Source organism: Tursiops truncatus, chromosome 1 (assembly GCF_011762595.2).
Source record: "Tursiops truncatus isolate mTurTru1 chromosome 1, mTurTru1.mat.Y, whole genome shotgun sequence".
NCBI lineage: Eukaryota > Metazoa > Chordata > Mammalia > Artiodactyla > Delphinidae > Tursiops > Tursiops truncatus.
Genome location: NC_047034.1, coordinates 93,495,428 through 93,511,692, shown reverse-complemented (window position 1 = coordinate 93,511,692; position 16,265 = coordinate 93,495,428). Strand labels below are relative to the sequence as shown.

General features: G+C 31.6%; 1 protein-coding gene across 2 annotated transcripts in view; it reads right to left on the bottom strand.

Moving 5' to 3' along the window:
• The window catches only part of COL11A1 (collagen type XI alpha 1 chain), a 200,559-nt gene that overhangs the window by 25,882 nt on the left and 158,412 nt on the right, over window positions 1-16,265 (bottom strand). For both annotated transcript variants that reach the window (XM_019919166.3, XM_033862798.2), the window contains exons 47-54: window positions 15,874-15,927; window positions 14,352-14,405; window positions 13,058-13,111; window positions 7,163-7,216; window positions 6,453-6,560; window positions 6,106-6,159; window positions 5,411-5,464; window positions 4,324-4,377 (exon numbers count right to left, since the gene is read on the bottom strand). In XM_019919166.3, the coding sequence (XP_019774725.2) occupies window positions 4,324-4,377; window positions 5,411-5,464; window positions 6,106-6,159; window positions 6,453-6,560; window positions 7,163-7,216; window positions 13,058-13,111; window positions 14,352-14,405; window positions 15,874-15,927 (486 nt within the window). The remainder of the gene's footprint in view (window positions 1-4,323; window positions 4,378-5,410; window positions 5,465-6,105; window positions 6,160-6,452; window positions 6,561-7,162; window positions 7,217-13,057; window positions 13,112-14,351; window positions 14,406-15,873; window positions 15,928-16,265) is intronic.

Sequence of the window (16,265 nt, the reverse complement as noted above, 5' to 3'; positions counted from 1 at the left end):
TAAATTGATTCCTGCATCAAAGACATTGCTGCCTATTGGCTGAATGCAAAGGTTGGTGAAGACAGAATTCTCCTCATCAGCTACAATTCACAAAATTCACTCTGCATCATATCACTTTACGCTCAGGAGCTTTGTGTTCACCCAGTGCATAAACAAAGTGACCTCACAGACATACAGTAAAGTTCCCAAGTACTTCCTTCTAACTCATTTTAATCACATTATTATCTCTCAAACTAGTTCTAAATCCCTGTTGCTTGGCAAATCCATTTTATTAAAATTATATGCAGTCATCATGAATTTAATGCTCTGTTTTTTGGCAACAGTTCTCATAGGAAATTCCTTTACAGTTAATGCTACATGATTTTACATCAACTTACACCAAATAAATAATACAAATTTGTATCCATCTCAACAGAATCACAGTATTCTATACTTCAAAAATACAATTAATTATGAAGTTACTATGAATTTATTGCTAATAAACTTTCATCTCAATTTATATAACTCAAAAATTAGAAGAAAACGTCTTTATCTTATCTGTATATTTTATTTAATATGTTTGTTTTGTTTATAAATGATGGCATAATTCAAAACCTATATTTAACTCCTTAAGAAGAGCATCCACTCTTTGAACTCTTGATAAATCCATATATTAGATGTAGTGGTTTAAATATACATTTTATTAATTTAGTCTTCATTCCAGCATGGAATATTAGTTATTTTGCCTACTTTATAAATGAGAAAACTGAGACTCAAAGAAATTAACTTATTCTAAGTTGTATTTATAAGTAGCAAAGCAAGAATTTGAAACCAGATCTATTTGATTCTAATGCAACAGCATTAGAATCAAATTCGGGCTAGTTTGTGCTGATAGTTAGCTATGAAGAGTGTCAGTTTACAGGCTGAGAAAGACCTAAGTAAATAATCTGTATTTCTATTTTTTCATCTTAGCCATCTTTTTTTTTTTTTTTTTTTTTTAGGTTACGGTAGAACTCTTGACTAGTTTGGTTGGTTGTAATTCAAAAGAATGAAAGCATTAATTGCTACTGTTAAATCAGAGCAAATTATAATTTCAGTAATAAGATTGTTGACACTAATCTTTACAGCATTCAAATATATTTTACTCTGCTAAAGAAAAAAGATTATTGTGTAAAACAGAGAAAGCCAATTAAACCTGCCAATCTATCCAATCTTAATACAGAACACAATTTAACATATTACGTTAAATATCGTTCAGGTTAGATTTAATGATGCCACATTTTAAAAGAAGAAAACTTGCATAATACTGTTCAGTTGGGCTGACCTAAGGTTGATTCTTCTGCTAAATCAAAATGGATGTAAATAGCTTTATAAGCAATGCATAGTCATCACAATCTCATATCATTAAAAATTCATAGATACAAAGTCTTCTAATTTTGTTTCAAAATGACTAGAGCAGAATAAAAATAGCATATTATATTCGTAAAAATTGTTTTTTAAAATGAGAGGCTAGAACATCTCTAAAATTTTTGATGAGATTATTTTTAACTAATCTCATCAAAAATCAGAAAGGCAGCACTCCACTATAGAATTTTCTAATAATGAAAAGGATGATACAGGGAATGTATCAGTTAATTACTTTAATATCTAAGAGTCTCAGCCTAAAAATGTATAACTTCCTACATGTCACTTGCAACTACTGTAACCCTCTTTCTCCCAGAGAAATAACTACCATTCTGAATTTAATGAATCATTGTCTTCATTTATTTAATCACTTTTACCACTTATGTTTGAATGTTAGACGACATGTTTTTATTTTTTACATATTATATAAATGAGATTATATATCTTCTCCAGCTCAACACTACATATATTTTCTTAACATCAGGTGTTTGAGATTCATCTTTGTTGATTCACACATCTGCAATACAATATTTTCATTGCCATACAAAATTTCAGTTTATGCCTATCTCAGTACACTTATTTTTTCTATATGTGTATCTTGGTAAAGATGTATAAGATATCATCCAGAGCATGTACCTAGGAATGGAATTATGAGATAGTAGGGAAAGTTCATTGTTAAATTCTGCTAGGTAATAATGAACAATTCCTAAAGCAGTTGTACCAGTTAGCTCACAATAGCTGTTTATGATAATCCCCATTATTTTCTTTTTGAAAAACATCGTTTCCAACATTTGGTTTGTCAGACTTAAATTTTCATCAATTTATAGATGTAAGTGGCATCTCTACGTCATTTTTAACACACGTTTCCCTAACTTCTACACATCCTTTTACGTGTTTGTGGAACATTTGTGTAAAACACCTTTTCATGCCTTTTGTTGATATTTTTCTACTGTTTGATGCTAGTAAATTGTTTATATTTATTTACTTTTTTTAAATTTCAAAATCATTCAGTTTTCAAAATGAGTAAGCCACATGATCCACCACTGTCTCGCTAAAGAAATTAATTCATTCCCTAACTCTGTCACATATTAAAAGAATACATTCCACATAGCAAATGGTACTTAGTTGAACTTATCAAAGATTGTAAGTGAACAATCTGTTTTGACATATTTTAAAATAAAACTGAACTATATAGCACTTGCTGAGAATTTGCTTTGGATAATGGAATAAGCTGAGAAGCTGCCAATGGATGTTAATAAAATATTCAAAATATATTTTTATATAGTCCCTCCTTTTCCAGTAGTTATAATTTGAAGGAAGGTTTAATTCCCTCTGCATCAAAAGCATAATAACCTATACCTATATAAGATAATTTTGTGCTTATTATAACTATCAATAACTGTTTCATAACTAAAGGCTAACACACTAACATTATTATGTTAATACATATTATTTTTGTTCTTTATGAGTTATCTTATAAATCCTAGGTATAGTAGGCCCTCCCTGAGAAGCAATATAAGTAACTTGCCTAAGGAAATACAGGTAATAAATGGTAGAGCTGGGTTAAAAGTCAGGTAGTGTGACTTCACTGACTTATTAACCACTGCATTAAATAACCTTCCATCATTTGACTGGGAGAAAGAAAAAAATGATTTCATGTTTTCTCAGGAAAGATTTCTACCAATTTTCAAAGATATTTTATATAAGTATTCTTCTGAAAGGTCTGAAGTAATAGAACAGATATTCATCCATTTGGAAATTTTTAAGAACATTCAGACGATAGGCAAAAACAGGCAACAGAGCTCAACATCATATTACACTTCGTAATTACTTTCTAAGAATAACAGCCCAATGGTTGTTTTGGGATATATTTCTTTTTCTATCAAGATTATGCTTTTGGGCTGCTGACAAAAAGAAAACAAACAAAATAATAATAATAATAATAATAATAATAATAATAATAATAATAATGAGAAAGAGGAGGAGAAAGGTAAAAAAGGCACTTGGGTCGGTGAGAAGAAAATTGTATTCAGAGAAAATATTTACTATAAACTAAGTTCATTTCCAGCAAAGAGAAATGTTTGCTTGTAAATGTTGACTCAATTTATGTCCTGAGAGACAGAATTAAAACCTGTCACACTCTGTGTATAGGAAGATGTGTAGTGTGAAAATTCTCCTAAGATAAAGCTACCATTAGAAAACCAGAGTGGCCCCAATTGCTCTGTGTCTTTGGATTACTGAAGAGGAAATGAGCATAAGAAATATATTTTAATGTTGACCAAATATTTTGTTCATGGATAGGTTGGAAAATAGACTAAAGGAGGTTCAGGAGAACACTGTGTATTAATAGAAGTGCTGCAAGAGGCAGGTCAACAAGATTGTTTTATTATAAAAACAGTATAATAGTGGGAAAAAGGCAGTAAAGCAAATCTCCTAGGGTCCACTGTAGCCAATATTTTGAACAAGACCTTTATATTTTACTATACCTCTTTCTTAAAATCCTATCAGAGTTGTTTGACAGTGTAAAGCAATCTAACATTATATGCTGATTCCTGAGCTCATTCTACTGATACTGTATTCAAGTTTCTATAACATTTTCAACAAGCACTGGAGTTTGGACAACTCATCTCCCTGTAGGATACCATGAGCTGAAATTCAGGGTATCAGTAGAGTCTTTTATAAGAGCCTATGGCATTTGTACAGAGGAGATCTAAGCACAGAGAAGTGGGAAACTATTTTTCATTGTGACAGATTAAACCTGTCAATTAAATTGGATTCTACTTTAATAAGTATTTTGACAAATTTAAGAAATCACTCTCTAGGACATATGTTTTTCAGCACCATTATAATGCGCTGCCTACAGCTTACAAATATAATATAAATTTATACACACAATGGATAATGAGTAGGTGTTTCAAATAAAGAATTTAAAAAACTTACTCTCTTTCCAGGAGGGCCTGGTGGGCCAGCCTCACCAGATGGGCCAGGAGGACCCTAAAAAATGTGAAAAATACCTTTTAAGCAATTGGGTATTATTTTATGGCTCCCAGCACTGTTCAAACTCTGGACTTAAGCCAACCTGCTTTCTTCATTTCTCCACATCTATCTTTCCTGGAAAATCTTAGCCCTATTTCAGATACCTAAACTTCCTCCAGATATCTATAATTTGAGCTGGTAAATTCATATGGAAAACTTCTTCACAGCTGGAAAAAAAGTGAATCGAATTCCTTCTATTTAAAACTGTTCTTTTTTAAGTGCTAATTTATATCTGACAAGCATCCAATAGATGTACTAATTAATAGAATTATATGGTTAATAATTCTATGTATATCACATACAAAGGTGAACCATAAATCTATTACCTCAAATTTCATCTTGTGCAACACTAGCATTTTTATTCCAAGGAGCACGCAACATGCTGGGATATGACCCACAAGTCTTATCTACACAGAATAAGTCTGTATCTCTTTGACTCCAAGTATCCAGTGGGTATGGCTCTAGAGACAAAGTTATGTTAAGAGTGCAGTTTGCCTTTGACTCCTACTTAAGTTAGTGCCCTCCTTTACTTCCTCCCTAAATAACCTTATGTAGTCAAAGCCCCCTACTGCATTTCCCAAATTAAAAATAAAAAATGAGTGCAAAAATGCTGAGTTCATTCTGGTTAGTAATTGAAGTAATTCATGCTAATAATAGGCTGATAACCTAGTTTTCTTCATTTAATTCTTATTTGTGTTTTTAAAATGACTTTCCACTTAACACAGTTGGAGAGATAGTTCAATGTAATATAATATGACAAAATCACTAGTATGATAGGACTACAGTTTTTATAATGAAGGCTTTGCTTATATTTCTTAAATCACATCAAGTAAGAAATGTTCCATGTAAGACTGACTTTAAACTGGAATTCAAATATACCTGAATGTGTACACACATAGCTATGCATTTGGAAGTATAATTATTTCTGATTATTTATTTAAAATATCTTGAGACTATGCAAAGATTGAATAAAAATAGTGTGCTTACTTACCGGTTGTCCAGGATCTCCATCTTCACCCTTGTCACCACCAACACCATCCTGACCCTATAATGGGCAATAGAAAATGAACCCAGTATTTCTCACTATTAATTAACTTTTATCAGAAAAAAAAGATATGATGTATCATCTTAGTCCTTAAGAAAAATTATTAACCAGACATACAAATAAAAGTATTATTATATTCTTTCAGTTGGTTTTTTTAAGGATTATGGTATCTCTCTTTCCATAAAATGTATGAAATTGCTATGATATCAAATTTAAAATATAGTATGTTCTTAATATAAGGAAAGGGGAGGATGTAATTAGTATAGAAAGACAGTGCATCCTTTAACCATGAACAAATATGATGCAGTTTGAGATAGAATTTTCATTTTAGAATGGACTGAGGTAAAAGCAAAAATCTTGTAACTTTGAAATGATAGTAATGCGGCTACTCAGTTAATTAGTATGTACAACTCAACAAAGTCTGGAAAACTAACCCAATGAAGAGGTAATAATAATCATGCAACACAAGTCTGATAGTGTCCAAATATATGAATTTTTATTCTGGTAGTTGTGATTACAGTTTACATCTTCCTTTTATTGCTGTTTTTGGGGATCCACTGAAGTAATTAAGACTTTTCTTTAATTATTAACTGGGAACAATCCCCAGCAAAATAATTCCTTTGTTTTTCTATGATACTTACTGCAGGGCCAGGTTCCCCAGGGGGACCAGGATCTCCAGGAAAACCAACAGGACCCTAAAATAATGTTTTTAAAGGAAAGGAAATAAATGAAAAATTATTATAAAGTCATGATATTCTGAAATTTAAGAGGTAAAAATCATGGTAAAACCATATGAGAATATCTCTCTTCTCCTGTTAGAATTTTTTTAAAAAATGAAATGATTTGAGAATGCTTATGAATACATCAAACAATGAAAAGTCAACTTCACCAGCTATGGGCCAAAGTCTCATGATTTCTAGTCTTTCTACGAAAAGCTTCAGGTGGCTTTGACATAGATGCCACTTTAAAGAGGACCAAGGTCACTTACCGGGTTACCCTTAGGGCCATCGTCACCTGATGGTCCTTTAGCACCAGGCGGCCCAGCAGCACCAGGTGGACCAGCTTCTCCTTTCTCTCCTCTTTCTCCTTTGGGACCCTACACAATGTAAGAAAAAGAATGATTATCTTACAAGCTTTAAATCAGTTTCTTAACCTTAGCATACGAGGTCAGACAATACTCTGCTGTGGGAGATTGTCTCATGCATTGCAAGATGTTTAACAGCATTCAGGTCTCTTTTGCTTGGATGCCAGCAGTTACCATTCCTCCAAGTGTGATAACCGAAAACGTCTCCAGACATTGCCAAATGTTTCCTGGGAGTGAAATTCACTCTCAGTTTAAACCAATCTAAATTAGAATAATGTAATGCTAATACAGTTCATAAATGTTTACTTGATGTAGCAGAGTTTGCTGGTTTCTTTTGTGGACAGTCCACCAAAGATATATGCAATAAACAGCTTATAGTTCTAATGTTCTAACTTATGCTAATGTAATTTTTTTTTCAGTTTCTGTGTGAATCAAAATATGCAGAGGATAGGCAAAATTATTGAACAAAAAGGCTCTGCATTTGTGATGATTCTTAACGGGTTGGAAAGTGAAAGGAACTGAATCACAGCTAGTAGTTAAGCTACATGTTTAAAATACTCTGAAGGAAATATCTGATCCATAACACACTACATTGAAAATAAGCCAGCACTTACGCCTGTGCCTGCTTCCCCAGGAGGCCCTGGGTTCCCTGCTTCTCCAGGCTCACCCTATAAAGAAGAGATCAAAAGAGTATCATAGCACAGAAACAATGTTTCACATTTGTTAAACTTCCTTCAATGATGACCATGACACTTTAAACTAGCCCTTAACTCATTATATTATTTAAAAGGCAGTGGACAACTTTGATAAAAAGAAAAAACTTTTCCTATTACTGACCTTAATACTTTTATTTCTCAAGGGGGGAGATAGAACTGGATAAGCTGAATGCTACAATTCTCATCAGTTAGTTAATACCCAGAGCATTAACCCAAGTTACCACCAAACCACACAAAACAGACATTTGCATGTTTCCTAAAAATTGTGTATTTGTGTTGCATCAATATTCATATTATAATTAAGTTTATGGATTAAACAATTTAAAATGTTTTTTACTAAAATATGAAGTTACTTTACTATAATAATCAATTTCGTAGTATTTTGATAATCTTATAAAATTTAGTTAGTAGAGGTCTAAAGAGGTCTAAAGTAGAGCTATAAATAAATACAAAAACACTGTTTATAAGATACACATAGATACTTAGATACTAATTAAAACTGCTCTGTTTGAGGATATATATTGGTAGTCTTTATGATCTCCATGTATAGATGTGGATGGATATTTTATGGCTCAGTGCAATAATAAATAAACCTCCTAGCCTAGTAGGCTTCCCTTATGAAAGTCTGTTACTAACTCTTCACACTTAGAAATGCATACAAACATAATATTCGGTTCAAGTAATCATCCAAGTGAAGTAATACAATACATTCATGTACCATGTTTCTATACAAAATCAGTAGTACTAGAAACTCTGAAGTGAAAATTGTTCTAAATTTTTTTAAAATGTGAGGTCTGAATTTTCTTTAATTTGTAACTCAGCTATTTCCAATATTCCTGGCACAGATCCACTGCTCATAAATTGGTTTGAAATGTATTATATTAAATATAAACATAATTCCAGGGGAGAGACTATTTTGTGTACATAATTTCTTATTCTTTGAGAATATGCACATATTTTAACTTCTTGAATTATCTGCATAATGAGTGAAGATATCAAGTACTTTCTAAGAATTCATTAGTATTATGTGTAAATTATTTTCTCTCTCAAGTAGGTAGCAAATATTTCCAATTATCTTGAATAAACTTTACAAGTAAAATATTGCATTTACATTATTTTCAAAGCAATGAATCATTCATCTATCCCAGTATGATGGAAAAATATGCAAGTGATATTTTTATGAGTCATTATTCACATCTTTGAAAAAAACTTAAGCAGTTTGCCATTCAAATCAACTGTAAAATGTCCATATTAAATTCTTTATATATGGAATATATATAGTATACTGCATAACCTCAGTTAGATGTGAAATTTAAAATAGCCAAACTCACACAAGCAGAGAGTAGAATGGTGGTCACCAGGGGTTGGAGAGTGGGGGCCATGGGGAGATGTTGGTTAAAGTGTACAAAATTTCAGATACTCAAGATGAATAAGTTCTGGAGATCTAATATATAGCAATATGACTATAATTAACAATATTGTATTGTGTGCTTGAAATTTGCTAACAGGGTAGATCTTAAGTTTTCTCATCACACAACCAAAAAATGGTAACTGTGAGGTGATGAATATGTTAATTACCTTGAGTGTGGGCGTTATTTCACAATGTGACATGTATCAAAATATCAATTATATGCCTTAAAAATACACAATATTTTTTACAGCTTTATTGGAGTATAATTGCTTTACAATGGTGTGTTAGTTTCTGCTTTATAACAAAATGAATCAGTTATACATATATATATGTTCCCATATCTCTTCCCTCCTGCGTCTCCCTCCCTCCCACCCTCCCTATCCCAGCCCTCCAGACGGTCACAAGGCACTGAGCTGATCTCCCTGTGCTATGCAGCTGCTTCCCACTAGCTATCTACCTTACATTTGGTAGTGTATATATGTCCATGCCTCTCTCTCGCTTTGTCACAACTTACACTTCCCCCTCCCCATATCCTCAAGTCCATTCTCTAGTAGGTCTGTGTCTTTATTCCTGTCTTACCCCTAGGTTCTTCATGACATTTTTTTCCCCTTAAATTCCATATATATGTGTTAGCATACGGTATTTCTCTTTCTCTTTCTGACTTCACTCTGTATGACAGACTCTAGGTCTATCCACCTCATTACAAATAGCTCAATTTCGTTTCCTTTTATGGCTGAGTAATATTCCATTGTATATATGTGCCAGTATGGAGGTTCCTTAAAAAACTACAAATAGAACTACCATATGACCCAGGAATCCCACTACTGGGCATATACCCTGAGAAAACCATAATTCAAAAAGAGTCATGTACCAAAATGTTCACTGCAGCTCTATTTACAATAGCCTGGAGATGGAAACAACCTAAGTGTCCATCATCAGATGAATGGATAAAGAAGATGTGGCACAAAAATACACAATTTTTATTTGTCAACTATACCTCAATAAAGCTAGGGAAAAAGGAAATACAGGAAATCTATTGACTATGTACAAAATGTTTTCACATGTACCACATTAACTCATAGTGATATCATAAGAGTTAGAACTAGAAGGGAAATAACTGCATATTTTGTGTTTTTTATTAATCTGTGTATTTTGTTGTTCCCCTTTAATCCCTGTCCACTATAAAGTTAAACTAGATTCTGAAATGATTCCATTTGTTTATGGTTTTTTTTAATGAGGGAAATAATAGGCGGTGAAGAGACAGGATTAAATAATTGTCAAAAAATAGTACAGATGAACCTATTTGCAAAGCAGTAATAGAGACACAGACATGGAGAACAAATGTATGGACACCAATGGCGGAAAGGGGGGGTGGGATAAATTGGGAGATTGGGATTGACATATATAAACTACTATGTATAAAACAAATAACTAATGAGAACCTACTGTATAGCACAGGGGAAAAAAAAAGAAGGTACAATCTATTTGTAGGACATATATTAAATTAATCTTAAAATGCATTCCAATATACAGTGTATGCAGACAAATACTGTTTGATTCCACTTGTACAAGGCACCTAGAATAGTCAAATTCATAGAATCAGAAAGTACATCGGTAGATGCCAAGGGTCAGGGGGTAAGGGGAGTAGGTCAGGGGGTAAGGGGACCTAGTGTTTAAAGGGGACAGAGTTTCAGTTTAGGAAGGTGAAAAATTCGGGAGATGGATGATGGTGAGAGCTGCACAACAATGTGAACATACTTAGTGCCACTGAACTGTACAGTTAAATATGGTTAAAATAGTATGTTTTATAATATGTGACTTTTACCACAATAAAAAACATTAAAAAAATTTAAAGACAAATTTTTACTACAAAATCTCTTCATTTTGAGAGCAATGCATTAATATTAAATTCTCTAATATATATATATGAAAATTACCTTTTTTGAGTATTAGAGATAAGTGTGCACAATATAAATAGCAATTACTTAAGATGAAATTAATATTAAATCTATAAAGGTCCCATTTAAAATCTTTGGAAAGGGGATAGGACAAAATCACAAGGAAAGGAATAAAACACTGTAACAAGACTACATTATACAAATTAAATATCTCTAGTATCAATGAGGCTATACCATGTTTATTCTAAGTAATAATAATTGATTTAAATACAATAATATAAATTCTATTAAGAGTATTGGCATATAAAGGAGGTGCTAGTTTATACATTTATTATTACTTATCATGTAACTACTTTATCCCATGTTAAGATTAAAGCCCCCTTCAGAAGAGACAGCAAATTACTCTGTATGCCTAAAGTCATAACAGATGTATTCATTCTTAAGGTAATATCCTGTTCTGTCTCCTTGTTTTGAAGAAAACACTAAAGTACAAAATCTATCAATAGAAAATATATATTACATGGAAAACAAGTTAAACTTATTTAAGCAAAGTGCAGCATGACTAAAGTATCGTTGTTTCTCTTTTCTTTTTTTCATTGAATAAGTGACTGGGAATAAATCTTCCAAAATAGAAACGGGGAAGAATTCAAACCAAATCAGAGTTGATGTCAAATATCTGTAATCCACATAATAGTATATTACCCTAGGTTATGAAGAAATAAATAACATTAGGGTTTCATTTCTATCCTGCTGTTACATAGAAACTGTTTTAAACAGAGAAAAAATAAAACTCTGTTTTTTTAGTATAACAAATTTAGATTCAGGTATGTTTTAATTGTAAGAAGTTGAACGCTATCCTCATTGACTGAATCATTCCGTGAAGATTCAAAATTGGCCAAGTATTACCAGATAGGCTTTAAACAAATGGAAACAGTATGGAAAATAAGTTATCCAAAAATCCAAACATCTGGCATCCATGTTTATCTTCAAGGGTAGCACAGAGGATAAAACCATAAAAGAAGCAACTAAAGCACTTAAAGCTTTTCCCACTGCACACAAAAGCTTTAGGAAACAAGTAAAATAGGCTGAAAAGACTATTAAATGGTTTTAGAATTTGCTATATCGGCAAAAAACTAAAATTAGAGGCTAGTTCTCACAACTATCTGGTCAGTATTAGAGCCGAAAGAGGATGATGCAAAGGGAAGAAAGAGGAAAGGTGTGGGCCATCTTCATCAGTCTACTGTTATGATACCATTAGACACCAGTCCTCTCTTCTGCTATTCTTTCTATGACAACTGAATTCAACAAAAAAAGAGATTCTTTCAGTTACACTCTCAACTTATCTGCATTTTTCAACACGAAACTTTAAATTTAAGAATATAAACCAAGAGTTGATCAATCAAAAAAACTAGACCGTTTATGCAGTAAGAATTAGATAATAACTTTCAAATATTTCTAATTTAGTAATTAAGAAACTATATAATAGTTAATCATATAAAATTAATTATAATCAAAATGCTAGAATGTGGGTGTTGAGAAGAAATAAACACCAAAGTATTAGGTTCTCAACCTACTACCTTTCTTTTTCTGAGGGCCAAATACTTTGATTAAGATAAATGAATGAGTATGAGATATGCTATGTCAAAATTTTTGAGACTAAACAACAGAATCATTTTTATGATTAGGATAAGTCTATACTTTTGATATTTATTAACAAAACTGAAGCAAACTCAGGAAATTTCTAAGTTTTTTTCCCTGCATAATATTTTATCATATGAAATTTAATTTTCATCCCTCAAAATTGGTAAATTATTTTTTAAATAAAGCAAATAACAATGTTAATTTTCTTGAAAATTATTTTAAGAAATGAGAATGAATGCATAAATAACAAATCAGAGGATGATTTTGACATTTTCATGAAAAGGAAGAGCAGATATTTTAAATAAAATCATGTTCATGAAAAAAATAAGCTATTCTGAGCCCAGATATTATGGCACATGCCAACTATTTTGAAAAGTGCCAAAGACAGGTCATAGTATTAGTAATGAAAATATAACTCCAAATATGATGAACTGAATGATTAATTCTTTTATAATATGAAGGATTCTTTTCTCGCATTTAAGTCAGTTACATATTTTTTGCTTTTAAGTCAGTTACCAATCTCTTCTATTTTCAATAATGAAGGGTACTAGAGCCACAGTCTAGTCAAACTTAGATGGGTTAGAGTGGATCCTGATTTAATCCCTTTGATTAAAGGAAATAATCCACTGCTCAGCACAATACCTGTCAATCAAAAATGTGATATCTCTAAATCACTTTTTCTTTAATTATTTAACTATTAGAGCAGATGAGCTGTAGTTCATATAACTATGTGTAAAATACTTAGAAAGACAGAACTATTAACAGCACTTATAATACTAGCTAATATTGTCAAATTCCTCAATTCTCGCTGTTTCAAACTGTCTATATCACTGCATTCCTCACCTTTTCTCCAACACCACCAACTGAGCCAATGGATCCCGGGGGTCCTTGTGGTCCCTGTAGTGTAGGAAAAGGAATACAGTTACGCTTGCTCTTAAAATAAAATATAAAATTACAAATATAAGTCCAGTTATTCTCGGAGGGAGAGAAATATTATGCAAGAATATTCCAAGTCATTTGAAAGATGAGACAAAATGATGAACTTTATTGAGTTGTCAAATTTACTGGATAGCAAATAATTTAATTATACTAAATTGATTTTCAAATTCACCAGAATTTTGAAGATAAGGTAGGAGACTTTCCAACTCTAGTCATGTTAGTTGATACTTGAAACATAATTTCAATCTGTCTGCCTATTGAAGAGATCAGATTTAGAGGATGATTTTGTAGATCTTTTTAGTGGATCAAGATATGATTCTGGTTAAGAATTACATAATCCATGCAAAAAACAATATAAACCATCTCTTAAACTTTAAATTACATAGGGGGAATTAAAACCTAAAAGCATTTTTAGTACATCTGTGCCTAATCTATTTTACCCAGTTCTGGTCTGACAAAATTAAAAGCAGGAATAACAGAAGAGCAATAAAGACAAGAATAAATGACTTGTTCTTTGTGAAAAGGGAAAGTCAAATGGAAACAGAACATCAAAGCCTATAAATTTGTTAATGGTAACAGTAAGATAAATATGGCATTACATTCCTGTAATATTGGAACAGTCAGTCAACAATTAAGCTTGGGGGAGGAAAGCTTTATACAGTTGACAGGAAACATTTTTTACATGGTAAGAGGTGCACATATTATCATGCACATATTACTCTAACATTTTTTATAGAAGGAAAATATAAAACTTTTAGATAGTAGATGCATAAATAAAGGCTGTTTGGAGTACAGACCTAGGCTAGTACAATCAAGCCAATTACAACCATCTCCTCAAGCAATTGTAAAAGATAAAGGTTAAATTGGAAACAATTCAGCAACATTGTACAGTTATTATGTGCAAGACAGTATGTTGAACTGAACAATGCAGTTCTTAGAGCTAGTATTTCTAATTCACCAATAAATATTAATATATATTGACTGTAAGCTTTGTACCTATATTATATTTGTGAGGACTAGCTCCCTACAAAGCTTTTCTTTTCCTGTAAAATAAAATGGAGTGAGTAAATGATCCTTGAGCTCTTGTTCTCTTAAACATTTAACAGGAGTGTAATTGTCTCCATTATGTCTTGACACTACCTGCTATTAAATAATATCTATATAACTTCAAAATAATTAACATATTTCACAGTCTTACATCAGCTCCATTGGGACCTTGAGGACCTCTGGGGCCTGGAGGACCAGGTGGACCCTGTAAGAGATGAATATTAAGGTCTATGAAGTCTAAACTCAAATGCATTTCTGATATTTCATTTTGTGATTAAGAAAACTAAAAGAAGTTTCAGCCTGCAAAATCATAGTCAGTGAAGCATATCAGTGTTATAAGTCATTTGTGATGGATACAACATCATGTTAGCAAATGATTATTTACACATAGCTATGGGGAAATTAGAACTGCAGGAAGAACAATTTAATTAAAAACTAGAAAAGTCTATTGTTACTATCTGGTACAATGAAGTCATACAGCTAGAAATATTTTAGGCTAGAATATGCTAGAATGCTAGAGTATAAAAGGAACATAAACTTTGAAGCGGAAATGGTGCTTGAGTAGATTTAGAATTCATTAATTCTATATTTTTATTTGTATATTTTTGTTTTGTTTTTTATGTCAGCTCTCATGTTACATATGCTAGAATTGGAATAAGATTAACTATTTAGTTGTCTTCCTCAAACAAAGGGTCTCTCTCTTGGTTGTACTTTAAGATTACCTTGGGGCACTTTTTATAAAATACTGGTGACCAGAACCCCTTACTTCAAGAATGTATTAATGATTCAGGGAACCATAGCAAGCATATTTAGAGAGGAGTTTGCTATGTAATGATGCTGTTTGAGGTATTAATTAGTTATTTGAATCAGCAATATTTATGTTCTCAGTTTTTAAGTTTATTGTAATAAGAATAATTTCTTATTTGAAGAAAATGAAATCTAATATGCAAATATAAAAATATGTATTCTGAAGGAAGCAAAAATTGGGGGCAATGTTTATTGAAGGGAAAGAACAATTAGGAAATGTATTCATTACATTTCATAGATTTCAATGACCTTGGCTAATTGTTTCCTTAACCAAGATAGTCCTTAATCAGCAAATATATGTATTTCAAGTTTTTAGTTGAATTATTAGACTTAAACTTAGAGGAGAAATCCAGAATCAATAAATGCAAATTTTTATGTTATAGCATTCTGATTAAGACAGAATTCCTTATTAAATTAAGAATTTGTTTCAAAGTACAATTAATTTTTAATACTGTTAACATTTGCTAATTATCTAAATCCTGGGTAACTATTATCTATTATTTACCTGTTTCACATCAAAGTCCAGAGCTAAAGACTAATAAGTAACTGAAGTGTGGCAGTTTATATACACTTCAACAATAAATACACATAGAAATAAAAAATATATAACAATACATCAACCTAAGAATACCATATATGTATAAAACACTACTCCAAAGTGAGAAAGAGAAAAGATAGAGAATTAGTCAAGACTGTGGCGGGAGATTCAATAGCGGCAGATGCAAGTTTGGGTGAGAATCAGGGAGGCATCAATCTGAAAAATCATAGCCTTTAGGGCTACTTTGTTCATACTAATAAACCTTAAGAAAGATGTTAGTAATGTAGAAATTCACAGCATACATCAATTCTAAAACATAGAAACTTACCATGGGACCAACATCCCCATTTTCACCTTTTTCACCAGGTGGGCCTGGCAGACCCTAAGAAAATATAGTAGAAAATAATAAAAGTCATTCATGTATTTAAAAAAATATATATTTGGCTAATTTCTAATATAGAATTAAAAATCAAATATAAGTTAAATAAGAACATGGAAATTGAGTCAAACGAACATTTGTCAAAATACTTACAATGCAAATATTGACTATATAGGATGGAATCTTATATCTACATTCACTAATAAAATTTATGCTTTGTCTAATATACTGTTTGATTTCAGTTACATGAACTAAGCACATTATTTGGTCTGGGAATTTATGAATACTAAATCATTTTCTCCATCTTTTATGAGTAGTATATGGAACTACCATTGTAAAAC